Source organism: Thamnophis sirtalis, unplaced genomic scaffold, assembly GCF_051295495.1.
Source record: "Thamnophis sirtalis isolate CommonGarterSnake01/CBP01778 unplaced genomic scaffold, rThaSir2_p1.2 scaffold_2, whole genome shotgun sequence".
NCBI lineage: Eukaryota > Metazoa > Chordata > Lepidosauria > Squamata > Natricidae > Thamnophis > Thamnophis sirtalis.
The window spans coordinates 170,802,393-170,816,687 of NW_028261382.1; the positions used below are offsets into that span (position 1 = coordinate 170,802,393).

Sequence of the window (14,295 nt, forward strand, 5' to 3'; positions counted from 1 at the left end):
ACTCCATGACTCCTCACTCACAGTAGCTTTGTGTCGTCTTTTCCCAAATGTCACCCAAGAGTTGATGCCTATTGGTGTTTTTCCAGTTTTCTCTAGATGATTGGGGAGCACCCATTGGGGATGTCCATGGAGATTCTCAGCCATCCAAGTCATGGTTGTGCTTTTTCAAAGGTGCTTTTTCAAGAGGACTTTCTGGTTTTTCTTTGAAAACATTTCACTTCTCATCCAAGAAATTCCTTCAGCACTGACTGGATGGTGGGGAATGGAAGGATTTATATTCCTTGCAGACAGCTGGCCATTTGGAGAATGCTTCCATTCCCCACCATCCAGCCAGAGCTGAAGAAGCTTCTTGGGTGAGAAGCAAAACATCTTCAAATAAAAAAACAGAAAGCCAGTTGCTTCTTGAAAAAGAACCTTTGGGGCACTCATTGGAGATTGTTTGTTTTTTAAGTCATCACAATCATGATGAATTTAGATTATTGTTGCTCATTGATACATCCATAAATCTATGTTCCTTGTGTATGACAGTCTAGAGCAGGGTTAGTCAACCTTTTTATACCTACTTATACCGCCCACTTTTGTATCTCTGTTAGTAGTAACATTTTCTAACCGCCCACCGGTTCCACAGTAATGGTGATTTATAAAGTAGGGAAGTAACTTTATAAAATTTATAAAGCAGAGTTACAGCAAACCCCTACCGCCCACCATGAAAGCTGGAACGCCCACTTGTGGGCGGTAGGGACCAGGTTGACTACCACTGTTCTAGAGACTTGTAACACAAAGATCATAATAATCATCAATTGAGAAACGTTTTATACTTTTTCTCATCTTGTTTGTTTTGTTTTATTAGTTTTGTATGCCGCCCACTCCCGAAGGACTCCGGGCGGTTTACAATAAAAAGGGGAAGGGGATAAATAAGACAACAACAATTTAAAATACAACAGCATTCATAGTTACAGTGGGGCTGGATACTTCAACAGCCCCCGGCCTGCCGGAACAGCCAGGACTTAGTGGCTTTACGGAAGGCCGGGAGGGTAGTAAGGGTCCGGATTTCCACGGGGAGCTCGTTCCAGAGGGCCGGAGCTGCAACAGAGAAGGCTCTCCCCCAGGGGGTCGCCAGCCGACATTGGCTGGCAGATGGGATCCGGAGAAGGCCTAGTCTGTGCGATCGAATCGGTCTTTGGGAGGTAATTGGCAGGAGGCGGTCTCTCAGGTACCCAGGTCTGATACCATGTAGGGCTTTATAAGTAACAACTAGCACCTTGAAGCGTGTCCGGAGCCCAATGGGAAGCCAGTGCAGCTCGCGGAGGATAGGTGTAACGTGGGTGTACCTAGGTGCACCCACAATCGCTCGCGCAGCTGCGTTCTGGACTAACTGAAGTCTTCGAACACTCTTCAAGGGCAGCCCCATGTAGAGCGCAACATCTTGTAGAGCCGAGGTGGCGCAGTGGTTAGGGTGCAGTACTGCAGGCCACTTTAGCTGACTGTGATCTGCAGTTCAGCGGTTCAAATCTCACCGGCTCAAGGTCGACTCAGCCTTCCATCCTTCCGATGGGTGGGTGAAATGAGGACCCGGACTGTGGGGGCAAGTTGCTGACTCAATTTGCTAAAAAATTTGTAAACCGCTTAGGGAGGGCTGATAGCACTATGAAGCGGTATATAAGTCTAATAAATAAATAAATCTTGGGATTCTCCACTGTAAAAGTAAGGGTACTAAGCACTGATAGAACTACATGGTGGTGACTTTCCTATTTGCCTTTCAGTTGAATCAGTTCCAGCGATTAGAACAAGAAATCACCAAGCCAGTGGAAAATGACATCTCAAAGTGGAAGTCACCTCAAAGTCTTCACCCAACAAAGAACTTGGTGGCCACCCAAGAGAGGCAGCTTCTTTTGTTTTATTCAGAACAGTGTGAAACTCATTTCAACTCCCTCCTGAACGCCATCGATGCCTTCTTCAGCTGCATCAGTGCTGCGCAGCCCCCACGGATCTTCGTGGCTCACAGCAAGTTTGTCATCTTAAGTGCTCATAAACTGGTCTTCATTGGGGATACCCTGACTAGGCAGTTGACAACTCAGGAAACGCGCAACAGCATCATGAATTCCAGCAACCAGCTGTGCGACTTGCTCAAGAGCATTGTTATGTCAACCAAGGTGGCCGCCTTGAATTATCCTAGCACATCCACTTTGCAAGATATGGTGGACCGCGTGACAGACCTTTCCCACTATGCACAGTTGTTTAAGTGTTCTTTGGTTCACATGGCATCTTACTGAGATGTACAAAGATGGACTCAGACCAACAAAGGAACTGGAACGTGTCTTCTATAATATGTACAGATTTTAAAACTTGGATCATGTAATTTTTTCTTTTCCTGTAAATGTTTTTATATGGAAATTTTTAAATTCATTTTATGGATTAGGAATGACAAAAATTTTCAGCCGTCTAAATTTATTGGTTTTGATATACATTTATAAATATTAAATGCATTCTCATATATGTATATGTGGGGGACATTTCATAGAATCTATTATGTCTGCACCTTAACAAAAGCATCCATCAGTTGTATAATGTATATATAGGGGCTTAATTTTAGTATACCCATTAACCTACATTTCCCTTTTGGGGTCTACAATGTATATTTTATTTTAGCTTAATTATGTCATGTAGACAATGTTGTAAAGGCTATGGCAACTCTTAAAAGTAAATATTGTTTTACGTCCAAAGGAAAGATGCCAACAAACCCTATCTGGAATAATTGTTAGTAAATAAACTATACCTCCTTTAAACACTAACGCTCTGCAAATTTTATTTGGAAATGAAAGCATGTATATTTCCACGCATTTCATTTCAGAATGACTGTCTTAATTTTATCTTAAGATTCTGCCGCCCGGAATCCTTCGGGGTTGGGCGGCATACAAATTCATTGAATCTTGGAGACTGCCGTTTTGAAAGATATAAATTGTACACTTCACAAGAGTAAGGGCCAGTAATTTGGACCTCAAAAATTGAGGTTGCCTTTGGATGAAAGCGAAGGCACACCAAAATGCTAATCCTTTCTTGTCATAGTTCTTCCAATTTTCAGCCATCCAGAACTGGTTACTTACAAAAATACCGGTTCCCCTTTTGTGAAGATCTGATAATGCTCAGAATCAGAATTCACCCTGAGTTGAGTTCAAGCAACCAGGAACCAGATAATACAGGGTGAAAAGTATAGTAAGTGATGCTTGAAAGGTCAAATGATGGATCTATAAAACCACAGTCGGCGATTAGATATCTTTCTCTTCCAGAAATATAATAGATATGATTCAGTTGAAGAGTGCTTGATCTTTGGCATCTGCATTTACTAACTGTGAGGTTGAGAAACGGGGAAAAAAACAACTACTGTTAAACACCGTGGAGCACAGTTTCCATCAAGTGGTTACCCCTGAGTCTGATAGAACATTCTCTAATTGTGCAAACAAGGCAAACCTATACCACACACTGGTGGATACCCCACAAATTGAGTTATTTTATCTGGGTAACAAGGGGAAAAAAATCAATACGAGTCTTGTTAAGTATTTACAGTTGATTAACATTTATACATTTCTTAATTTCTTACAAGATGGCTTACAGGTGCTTCATCAATGTTCCACATTAATGGTGCTACAACACAGGTGTATCAAACTCGCATTGTCACAGTGTCATCACATGATGTAGCGGGGACTTTTTCCCCCCTTCGCTAAACCAGGTGTGGGCACAGCCAGCGCATGACGTATCTGGCCTGTGGGCCACGAGTTTTGACAGCCCTGCGAGATCACAACCACCTCCTGTTTCAGAGTTTTTCCTTTAACAGTAACAATTGCTGCCACGCAGTTGAGTTCGGGTAACTTTTAACCGTGACCCGTCAAAACCGCGCTCGACTAAGCCGCGCCCGATTAAACCGCGTCGCTGACGTCATCAACAGGGCGACAACAGCCAGCGCGGAGAAAGAAGGGCACTTTAAATAGCGCTTTGAAAGCAAGCTGATTCAACTTAAGGTAAGGGTTAGCTTTAGGGTTAGCTTTAGGGTTAGGTTAAGGCTTAGGGTTAGGGTTAGGTTAGGGTTAGGATTAGGTTTAGGGGGGTTAGGTTTAGGTTTAGGGGTTAATTTTAGGTTTAGGGTTTACAGCGTGCTTCTGTCTCCGCGCTGTTGTCGCCCTGTTGATGACGTCAGCGACGCGGTTTAGTCGAGCGCAGTTTTGTGGTGGAACCCTTTTAACTCTGCAGCAGCAAGGATTAAAGGGCCAGTGTGCCAGCAATGTTCAGTGATGATTGAAAGTTCAATGGCGTTTCTGTCTCTGTTGCTCTGTGATCATTTGCGCTAAGCTAACTCTTGCACGCTGCTTATGCAGCAGGTTGCTGCCAACTAAATATTACCTACAACCTTGTGATCAGTTGTCAACTTAAATAAACTACAGGTCTTTTCTGCACACAACAGCATGTTTTTTTTTGTAGTCTGAGTCTTTGTAGTCAGTATATTTATTTGTCAGATAATGCTTTACATCACAATCCAATCTATATGCCTGTTGACTCACATCCAGTGGTTGCCAGTTGCAGTCAAGAGATTCCTGCTGTTCTCTTTCATACTAATTTCTACAACTGGTAGCCTTGGCCAACAAAGCATGGTGAGGAGTTCTTTTCATTGCTGCTTTCCAGTTATTTACACATCACTCTTTGTAAGAATTACAATTGCTATTTGTTTCGAGCTTGTTAGGTCAGAACACCAACATCTTACATAGGTTACTGTTGTGGCCCAGCAGGAGCCGTTGGAGCTGCCACCAGACTCCGACAGCGAGGGGCCCTATGAGTCAGCTCTGGAGGATGTGGAGGACAGGGTTCCGACTCCGAGCAGGGTACAGAGAGGATGGTTGGCCACCAGGAGGCGCCTGAGCCTTGGACCAGTGGGGAGGAGACAAGGGAGTGTGATCCGGACGCCAACAGTGAGTTGTTCCTGGATGCCCGGCACTGAAGAGCTAATAGGCGTCAGGAACAGTTGTGCAGTTATAGGAGGTAATTGCACTCAGCTGGTGGTCATTAGGCTCCTCTCCAGACTATAAAAGGACGGCTTGTGCACACGCCCTTTTTGCAGAAGTCAACGCATTAACTAATGTTTGATGAACAGTATTGTGAGCTTGGCAGGCTGGATAGCTGCCAGGGCTTATCTGCGCTGTATTGCTGCCCCAGCTTATCTGCCGGTTTGCTGCCAAGGACCTGTCTGTCTGTGAATAAATTCCATAAAGTATCTTTGGCTTGGAGTGTTTTGGTGTGGGACGAGGGGGGTCAGAACAGTTACTCATGTTATCTCCCTAACAACCTAGTGGGGTAGGTTGAACTGAAAAAAATCTTACTGGTCCACTTAGTCAACACTATATATAAACAGGCAGCAAACCCCACACACTTAAGATGTGTGCCGTAGTTGTGCAGTGCTTAGAATGCAGCATTGCAGGTTAATTCTGCCGATTGCCAGTAGTTCCATCATCACCGACGCAAGGTTGACTCAGCCTTCCAGCCTTCCGAGGTTGGTAAAATGAGGAGACGGATAGTTGGGGCCACTATGCTGACTCTGTAAACCGCTTAGCAAGAGCAGTAAAATACCATCAAGCGGTATATAAAAGTGCTACCGCTATTGCTAAGATGTTACCTAGTTGAGTGATGCGACAGAGAGCACCAAGACCTTTTCACCCAATTAAATTGCTTGGCTGGGAATTGACAACTTTTGAGAAAAGGAGTAATATATTGGTAATACAATATATATTGTATTACATTTTAAATTGTTCTGGATGCCACAGTTTCTTCCTCAGCCTTAGGAAGCTCCCATTAATGCTAACGGGAGTTCCCTAGGAAAAATTCCAAGCCTTAAAGGTTCATTTGGCACATAAGATCGTTTTGCAAATAGACTACAAAATGCATTACATTTATTTTGCTATCTCACATAATGAGGTGGTTTTATAACACTATTCCACAAAGTATGCCTGGAGTAATAGTTTTCTGAAATGTAAATAAATGACCCAATTCAGCAAAACCCTAATTACAGAGTTTGCTGTTGAAATTGAGATGTTCTGAAGCATGATTTTGAATGTAAGTTTCAAGGCCTTCATTGCATTCCAGGGCTAGGTGAATGGTTTTTTTTGTGAGAGTCTTGAATGAACGTATGACTTTTCATTCCATCTTCTGTACCAATTATCTGTGATCACTGAATGGAACAAGAAAACATTGCTTACATATCACTTTTGAGTTTGTGGCTGATAGCATACAAAGCTACTACATTCTTGCTAGCTGGTTGGTTGGGTAGCTGGCTTATGTGCTATTCCAATCACAACCGGTTCTGAGCAGTTTATAGATTAATGCGTTCCGTTAAATACAGTTTAAAATGTACCTGCAGATCGAACAAATAAACAATTCACAACGCTTGCCCTGGACAATAAACAGACTTGATTCCAATAGATTCAGAGGTGGGCTCCTACCGGTTCGCACCTATTCGGTAGAACCGGTTCGTCAAATCTACTGAACCGGTTAGAAGAGGTTCCACCAGTGGACCCGGAAAGTAGGCCACACCTACAGAAGAGCTTCCAAACTTTTTTGAAACCCACCACTGGTCCTTGGATAGGATTATTCTACACTATCATGCTCATATTTATAAAACTCAGTGCCTCTGTGAAAGGTAAGGATGACTACTGCGTTTGTGGTGCAATCAGAACATTGCGTGTGTTGAAGTTGTTTTAACGCAAACCAAAGATGCCTTTTAAAAAACACGTTTACATCCTATTCTTATGCATGCCAGTGCTGTGTGTGAGGTAATTTAAGGTGGTTCTGACAAGTGTCATCGGCATCTTCATATCTGGTCACATGGGCGGCAAGCCACTCCCATCCGGCCATGTGACTGGGTGGGCGTGGCCAACTTGCAAAATGCAGTGAAACTCACTTAACAACGCTCTTGCTTAGCAACCAAAATGTTGGCTCAGGAACTCTGGCATTTAAGTGTGGAAGTCTTAAAGCTGTCAAGTTACAAGACCCTTGCACCCCTAACCCTTTAGGGAAAAAAAACCCCAGGGGTGTTCAATGTTGACAGCTTTAAGACTTGTGGACTTCAACTCCCAGAATTCCTCCCCTCGCTCTTCATCTTGATGATGTGCGGATGGGCGGGGGGAAGGAAGCTGGAACCGGTTCTAAACGGCACTGTAGATTTGTGGAACCTCTTCTATAGAAGCGGGTAGAACCCACCCCTGATTATTTGCTTGATCAGAAGTTGATATGTGCTTAGAAATAATATTACAGGTCAATGTAGAGCCAATGGGTTTCTCTTCTGAATGAAGTATGGTACATTTCGCACAAATATTCTGAGGTTCTTTTTTAAAAAAAAAACAATATTACAGTTTTGAGATCACATGTGTAGAAAGAGTGCTTGAAAACAAAATTTTGCATTAGCTTTCTCTTCTTTTTTTCAAATATGTTTTGTATATAGCATCGAGGGAAATTTCTTTAGCATGGTTTGAGAAAAAATGCATTAATATCAGGTTTTATATACTTTGTTTTATTTCAGTTTTTCCCCCCAATCTGGACACTTCAACATGCGTCAATTTAATTTCCCAGAATTCCCTAGCCAGCTTGACATTTACTGGGATTTTTGGAAAAGTAAGAGCCAAGGTGGCGCAGTGGTTAAATGCAGCACTGCAGGCTACTGCTAGATCAGCAGGTCAGCGGTTCAAATCTCACCGGCTCAGGGTTGACTCAGCCTTCCATCCTTCCGAGGTGGGTAAAATGAGGACCCAGATTGTTGGGGGCAATATGCTGACTCTCTGTAAACCGCTTAGAGAGGGCTGAAAGGCCTATGAAGCAGTATATAAGTCTACTGCTATTGCTATTGCTATTGCTAAACTGAAATTCACCTTTATGGAGACTCCTAGGGGAAAGGGGCAGATATCACGAAAACTAACCAAGTTTGTCAACTACTTTAATGCAGTAAAAGAGTTCTTTCGTGTGATTGATGGACCCTGCTCATCTGCAGATCTCTATTTGGATGGGAAATCTGGATCATAGCCTCCTTTCACCAAAGAATTATAATCTGGCACGATCTTTGAAAAAGGACACTTCCAAATCTTTAAACTTCCATTCTGAAAACCGGCATCATCTTCCAATTCCCATTGTACCAATCTTTGTAAACGTTTCAACATTCCTAAGCATTATAGCCAAATATATATATATAACTATTCTGGCAGCCATGGATTTAAATCTCATTTTATCCATGTCTGTACATTACTTAATTAATTCAGTTCAGCCTGAGCTTTTCAAAAATTTTGATCCAAGAATATCTTTTCCCCCCTCTTTGCTTAGCCTGATATTTTAAAAAAACACACACACACCAAATGAACTTGTGAAATTCTGTAAAAGTTTGTGTTCATGACTACATAAGAAAGGATCAGGAATCATGTTGTCACAATCTGTGGTTTCTGAGCAATCTATTCTGGGCTCTTTTCTGAGTGAAATCTGAAATCTTTGCCTCCAGCTATGTGGAAATGGAAAAACCCAGGCAGATGAGTTGGGGAGAGGGACATGAAAGAGAGAAATGGATTTTCATTGCTTTTTCATCCTGCAGGATTTTCCTTCTTTGAAAGATGACAAAATGCCTCATTTTGTCCCACTAAAGCTTTTTATCTAACTCCCCCACTAAAGCTTTTTATCTCTGAGGCAGACTTGAGCTGGCTATCAATAGCTGTAATGAATGAGCCTTCAAACAAGAATTAAAAATAACCTTGGTGGTTTGCGTGGTCCTGGGTTTTAAAGGAAACAGGACAAGACAAATAGATTTGCCTGCACAACACACAATTTTTTGGTGGGGGTTACTGGACTTTGGTCAGAGGTGGGTTCCTACCAGTTCGCACCTATTCAGTAGAACCGGTTCATCAAATCTACCGAACCATTTAGAAGAGGTTCCACCAGTGGACCCGGAAAGCAGGCCAAACCTACAGAAGAGCTTCCAAAATTTTTTGAAACTCACCACTGACTTTGGTCAAGTAGCACCACTGTACTTCAAATCAAAAGTGCTTAGGATCATTTCTTTGTTTCTCTCCTCCTGGGAGAATTTGAGCACGTCACCCCACTAGCAGCTCTAGATATTAGGAGCAATAGCAATGTAAGCTATAGTTTAAGAGCGTGGCCCGACAAAACCGCGCTCGTCAAAATAGCGGCGATAAAACCGCGTCGCTAAAGCCGCGACATCATCACCACGACGTCATCACCGCAGCGACAACAGCGCGGTGACAGAAGGGCTCTTTAAAACAGCACGGCGGCAGAAAGCCAATTTAAATTAAGGTAAGGGTTAGGATTAGGTTTAGGGGTTAGGTTTAGGGTTAGGGTTAGGGTTAGGGTTAGGGTTAGGGTGCTGAGTGCTTCGGAAAGCGCGGATTTGCCCTCTGCGGTTATGTCATCGCGCTAGGGTCGCCTTTTTCCTTAGCGCTTCAGACGGCGCGGATTTGCCCTCCGCGCTTATGTCAGCGCGGATAAGGGCTTCGCGGTTTTGTCGGTGAACCATTTAAGAGCCGATAGAGAAGGGTTTCTTAACATTGGCAGCTTTTAAGAGTATGGACTGCAGCTCTCCAAATTCTCAATGGCCATGCTAGCTGTGGAATACTGGGACTTGCAGTCAGGGTGAAAATCACTTACCTTTGATACTGGCTCAGTAGCAATGTGAGTGCACGCGTGCGTGCGCACTTGCCCCCTCTGCGCACGTGCAGGACCTCCGCATGCGCAGAGCGTGCCTGCAAACAACGGGGGGGGGGGAATCTGCTGTGCCACATGATTTAGGTTAGCTAGACAGCAGGAAATCCTGCTTTCTAGCTAATATAAACCATGGGTTACAGGTGATAGTTGGAAGAACCATTTTTTTTTAAACTACTGGTTAAAGCATATTTTACTACCGGTTCAGGCGAACCGGTCCGAACCTGTAGCATTTCACCCCTGATTACAGTCCACACCCCTGGAAATTGCCAAGTTTGAGAAATACTGCTCCAGAGGAGCAAATGTACCCCTCTCCCCCCCCCAAAAAAAGATAATAATTTGCTTTTAGAGCTGCCACTTTTGAATGGAATGGAATATAGAATATAGAATATAGAATATAGAATATAGAATATAGAATATAGAATATAGAATATAGAATATAGAATATAGAATATAGAATATAGAATATAGAATATAGAATATAGAATATAGAATGAGTTGGAAGGGACCTTGGAGGTCTTCTAATCCACCCCCCTGCTTAGGCAGGAAACCCTACACCACTTCAGACAAATGGTTATCTAATCTCTTCTTTAAAACTTCCCGTGTTGGGGCATTCACAACTTCTGGAGGCAAGTCGTTCTAACTGTCAGGAAACTTCTCCCCAGTTCTAAGTTAGCCAAATTCAGGCTGCAAAAATCTAATCAACCAACAAACGTCTAAAAGCTACAGGGGGGGGAAGCAATCATCTAACAATCCTTCAAGTTGTAGCCTCCTAATCCAGAATGCTTAACCTAGTTAGTGAACATTCCTCCCCATGCGCAGAAGGACAAGCTGCTTACAAAATGGACAGCACCTGTGCTACTCTTGCCCTGCCCCTTTAAGGCCTCTCCCAAGCCAGCGCAGCAATTATTGCCTATAAAAGCAGAGTGGAAGCTGGGTGTGGTTGTGTTGGTTGTGGGAGACTAGGAGGGAGGGAAGGAAGGAAGGAAGGAGCGAGCGAGCGAGCGAGCGTGTTCCTGAAGCAGCCTAAAGCAAAGCTACTATTCTACAGCAGTAGGATTTGTTAAGAAGTAGTAATAGATATGTAGTAAGGAAGACAAAAGGGAGTAGTGAGTACTAACTATACCCTTTGAGTATTTGTGTGTAGGTGTGGACCTGTGGACCTGTCTGATATTTTAGCTCAGGTTTTGGAGGCCATTGAGTTGGGTCTGTGTAGAAGTGCCTGTCACACAGACCTGAGACCTAACTAATGATCATGTAGCCATTGAAAGGGTGGCTTTCAAAACTACCATTGTAGAACATTCCAAGCTCTACATACTATGGGGAGAAAATATATATATCCGTTGCGTTTAACTACATCCAATTTATCTACATTTAATTAGAATTTGCTCAGCGATTCAGGCTTCTCTGCCTCTTCATTATCTGTCAAGGACTTTTTTTGTTTTTGAGTTATTGTACAAATTGTATCTAACCTGCTGGTCTTTTGCTAGCCTGCTTCCTTTCCTTTTCCTAACCATGGATAATGGTGCCTTTTCCAAAGATTCTTGAAAATGGGACCAAAAAAAAATAAAAATAAACCCAGGGCATCTGCAGGGGAGAAGGTGTAGCTTAGAAAATCAAGCTCAAAACCTGCCTTTTTTAAAAAAAAAAATGTGCTGCAATTTGAAAAAAAGAAAAGGTTTTCAATTGGTAGCAGTTGCTACCTTGATATATATATATATTTTTAGTCTCATCAGTTCTTTGAGGTGTAGACCAGGACACTTGCACCAAAAGAAATAATAGAATACTTTATTGACTGATTTATAGGCTATTATAACAGAATTTGGGAAAGCCTTTCTCCTTCACTTCTGTTTTACCAAGGAAAAGTCCAAAGGAGAGGCATCTTTGGTTTCTTTTTTCATACCTTCTTGTTTTCCTGGGCTAAGTTCATTTCTTCACCCAGAAATTTCACATAAGCCATTGTTAAAATTAAACCAACTTCACCTATATCCTCATCTAGGATCTAATTGCCGTTTGAAGTTTGTTTCACCTGGAACAAACAAGGAACTTCTAAATGAGGGCAAGCACACCTCTTTCCCCCTCCCAATTGCCTATACCTCTAAATCTACTCTTGGGAAGTGAGGTGAAATTCCTTTTTATTCCTCACTCTAGTTTCTCTTTTACCATTCAACTCAATCTCCACTTCCAGGCTAGAAATCAACAGTGAGGTCCAGGCATGAAAGCCAACAGGGTGAATTTGAGCCAGTTGCTCTCTCAGCCCAACTCATTTCACTGGTTGGTTTGTTGTGGGGAAAACTGAAGCAGGAATATTATGTCCACCACCTTGACTTATTTTTTAAAAGCAGGATAAAATGAAACCTTTTTTAAAAAAATTGCCAGCAGGCAGAGAAAGGAAGTGGATCTTGGGAGAAATAATAAGAGAAGCTGCAGCAAACATTTTGTTCAGCTGCAGACTTGAAAAGTTGCAAGCCTCTTTCCCTCTTTACTACAAAACCTATAGTTAATCCTTGACTTACTTCCACAACTGAGCTCAACATTTCTGTTACTGAGACATGTTAGATGAATTTTGCTCCGTCTTACGACCTTCCTTGCCACAATTGTTAAGTGAATCACTGTGAGTGTTAAGTTAGTAACATGGTTAAGCGAGCCTAGCTTTCCCCATTGACTTTCCTTGTCAGAAGCTCTCTCAACAAGGCCCTCGGACACTGCAACTGTGATAAATGCCAGTTACCTAGCCCCTGAATTTTGATCACTTGAGAATGCTGGGAGAAATAATAAGAGAAGCTGCAGCAAACATTTGGTTCAGCTGCAGACTTGAAAAGTTGTAAGCCTCTTTGCCTCTTTTCTACAAAACTATAGGCAGTCCTTGACTTACTCATTTGTTTTTAGAGTAGTAGTAAGGAAGCCAAAGGGAGTAGTGAGTACTAACTACCCTTTGAGTATTTGTGTGTATGTGTACCTGTGGACCTGTCTATGTTAGCTCAGGTTTTGGAGGCCACTGATTTGGGTCCCTGTCACACAGTGGCATAGGATCTGAGACCTAACTAATGGTTATGTAGCCATTGAAAGGGTGTGGTTTCTCAGAGCCTTATCAAAATTAATATTGTGGAACATTCCAAAATCTACATACTATGGGGAGAAAATATATATATCCGTTGCATTTAACTACATCCAATTTACATCTATCTACATTTAATTAGAATTTGCTCAGCGATTCAGGCTTCTCTGCCTCTTCATTATCTGTCAAGGACTTTTTTTTTTTGAGTTATTGTACAAATTGTATCTAACCCGCTGGTCTTTTGCTAGCCTGCTTCCTTTCATTTTCCTAACCATGGGTAATGGTGCCTTTTCCAAAGATTCTTGAAAATGGGACCAAAAAAATAAAATAAAATAAACCCCAAGGCATCTGCAAGGGAGAGGTGTAGCTTAGAAAATCAAGCTCAAAACCTGCCTTTTTTAAAAAAAAATGTGCTACAATTTGAAAAAAAGAAAAGGTTTTCAATTGGTAGCAGTTGCTACCTTGATATATATATATATATATATATATATATATATATATATATATATATATATATATATATATATATATATATATATATATATATATATATATATATATATATTTATATATATATATATATATATTATATATATTTAATCTCATCAGTTCTTTGAGGTGTAGACCAGGAAACTTGCACCAAAAGAAATAATGGAATACTTTATTGACTGATTTATAGGCTATTATAACAGAATTTGGAAAGCCTTTCTCCTTCACTTCTGTTTTACCAAGGAAAAGTCCAAAGGAGAGGCGTCTTTGTTTTATTTTTTCATTCCTTCTTGTTTTCCTGGGCTAAGTTCATTTCTTCACCCAGAAATTTCACATAAGCCATTGTTAAAATTAAACCAACTTCACCTACATCCTCATCTAGGATCTAATTGCCGTTTTGAAGTTTGTTTCACCTGGAACAAACAAGGAACTTCTAAATGAGGGCAAGCACACCTCTTTCCCCCTCCCAATTGCCTATACCTCTAAATCTACTCTTGGGAAGTGAAGTGAAATTCCTTTTTATTCCTCACTCTAGTTTCTCTTTTACCATTCAACTCAATCTCCACTTCCAGGCTAGAAATCAACAGTGAGGTCCAGGCATGAAAGCCAGCAGGGTGAATTTGAGCCAGTTGCTCTCTCAGCCCAACTCATTTCACTGGTTGGTTTGTTGTGGGGAAAACAGAAGCAGGAATATTATGTCCACCACCTTGACTTATTTTTTAAAACGATAAGAGCAGGATAAAACGAAACCTTTTTTTAAAAAAAAATGCCAGCAGGCAGAGAAAGGAAGTGGATCTTGGGAGAAATAATAAGAGAAGCTGCAGCAAACATTTTGTTCAGCTGCAGACTTGAAAAGTTGCAAGCCTCTTTACTACAAAACTATAGTTAATCCTTGACTTACTTCCACAACTTAGCTCAACATTTCTGTTACTGAGATATGTTAGATGAATTTTGGTCTGTCTTACGACCTTCCTTGCCACAATTGTTAAGTGAATCACTGTAAGTGTTAAGTTAGT

The 14,295-nt window shown here is 41.7% G+C and overlaps 2 protein-coding genes across 2 annotated transcripts in view; one reads left to right on the top strand and one right to left on the bottom strand.

Moving 5' to 3' along the window:
- NEDD9 (neural precursor cell expressed, developmentally down-regulated 9) overlaps nt 1–2,786 on the top strand; it is an 82,664-nt gene extending 79,878 nt beyond the window's left edge. Inside the window, exon 7 of the mRNA XM_087707466.1 lies at nt 1,764–2,786. Within this exon, the coding sequence (XP_087563592.1) occupies nt 1,764–2,273 (510 nt within the window). The 3' untranslated portion in view covers nt 2,274–2,786. The remainder of the gene's footprint in view (nt 1–1,763) is intronic.
- SMIM13 (small integral membrane protein 13) overlaps nt 1–14,295 on the bottom strand; it is a 76,781-nt gene that overhangs the window by 35,110 nt on the left and 27,376 nt on the right. The window lies entirely within an intron of this gene.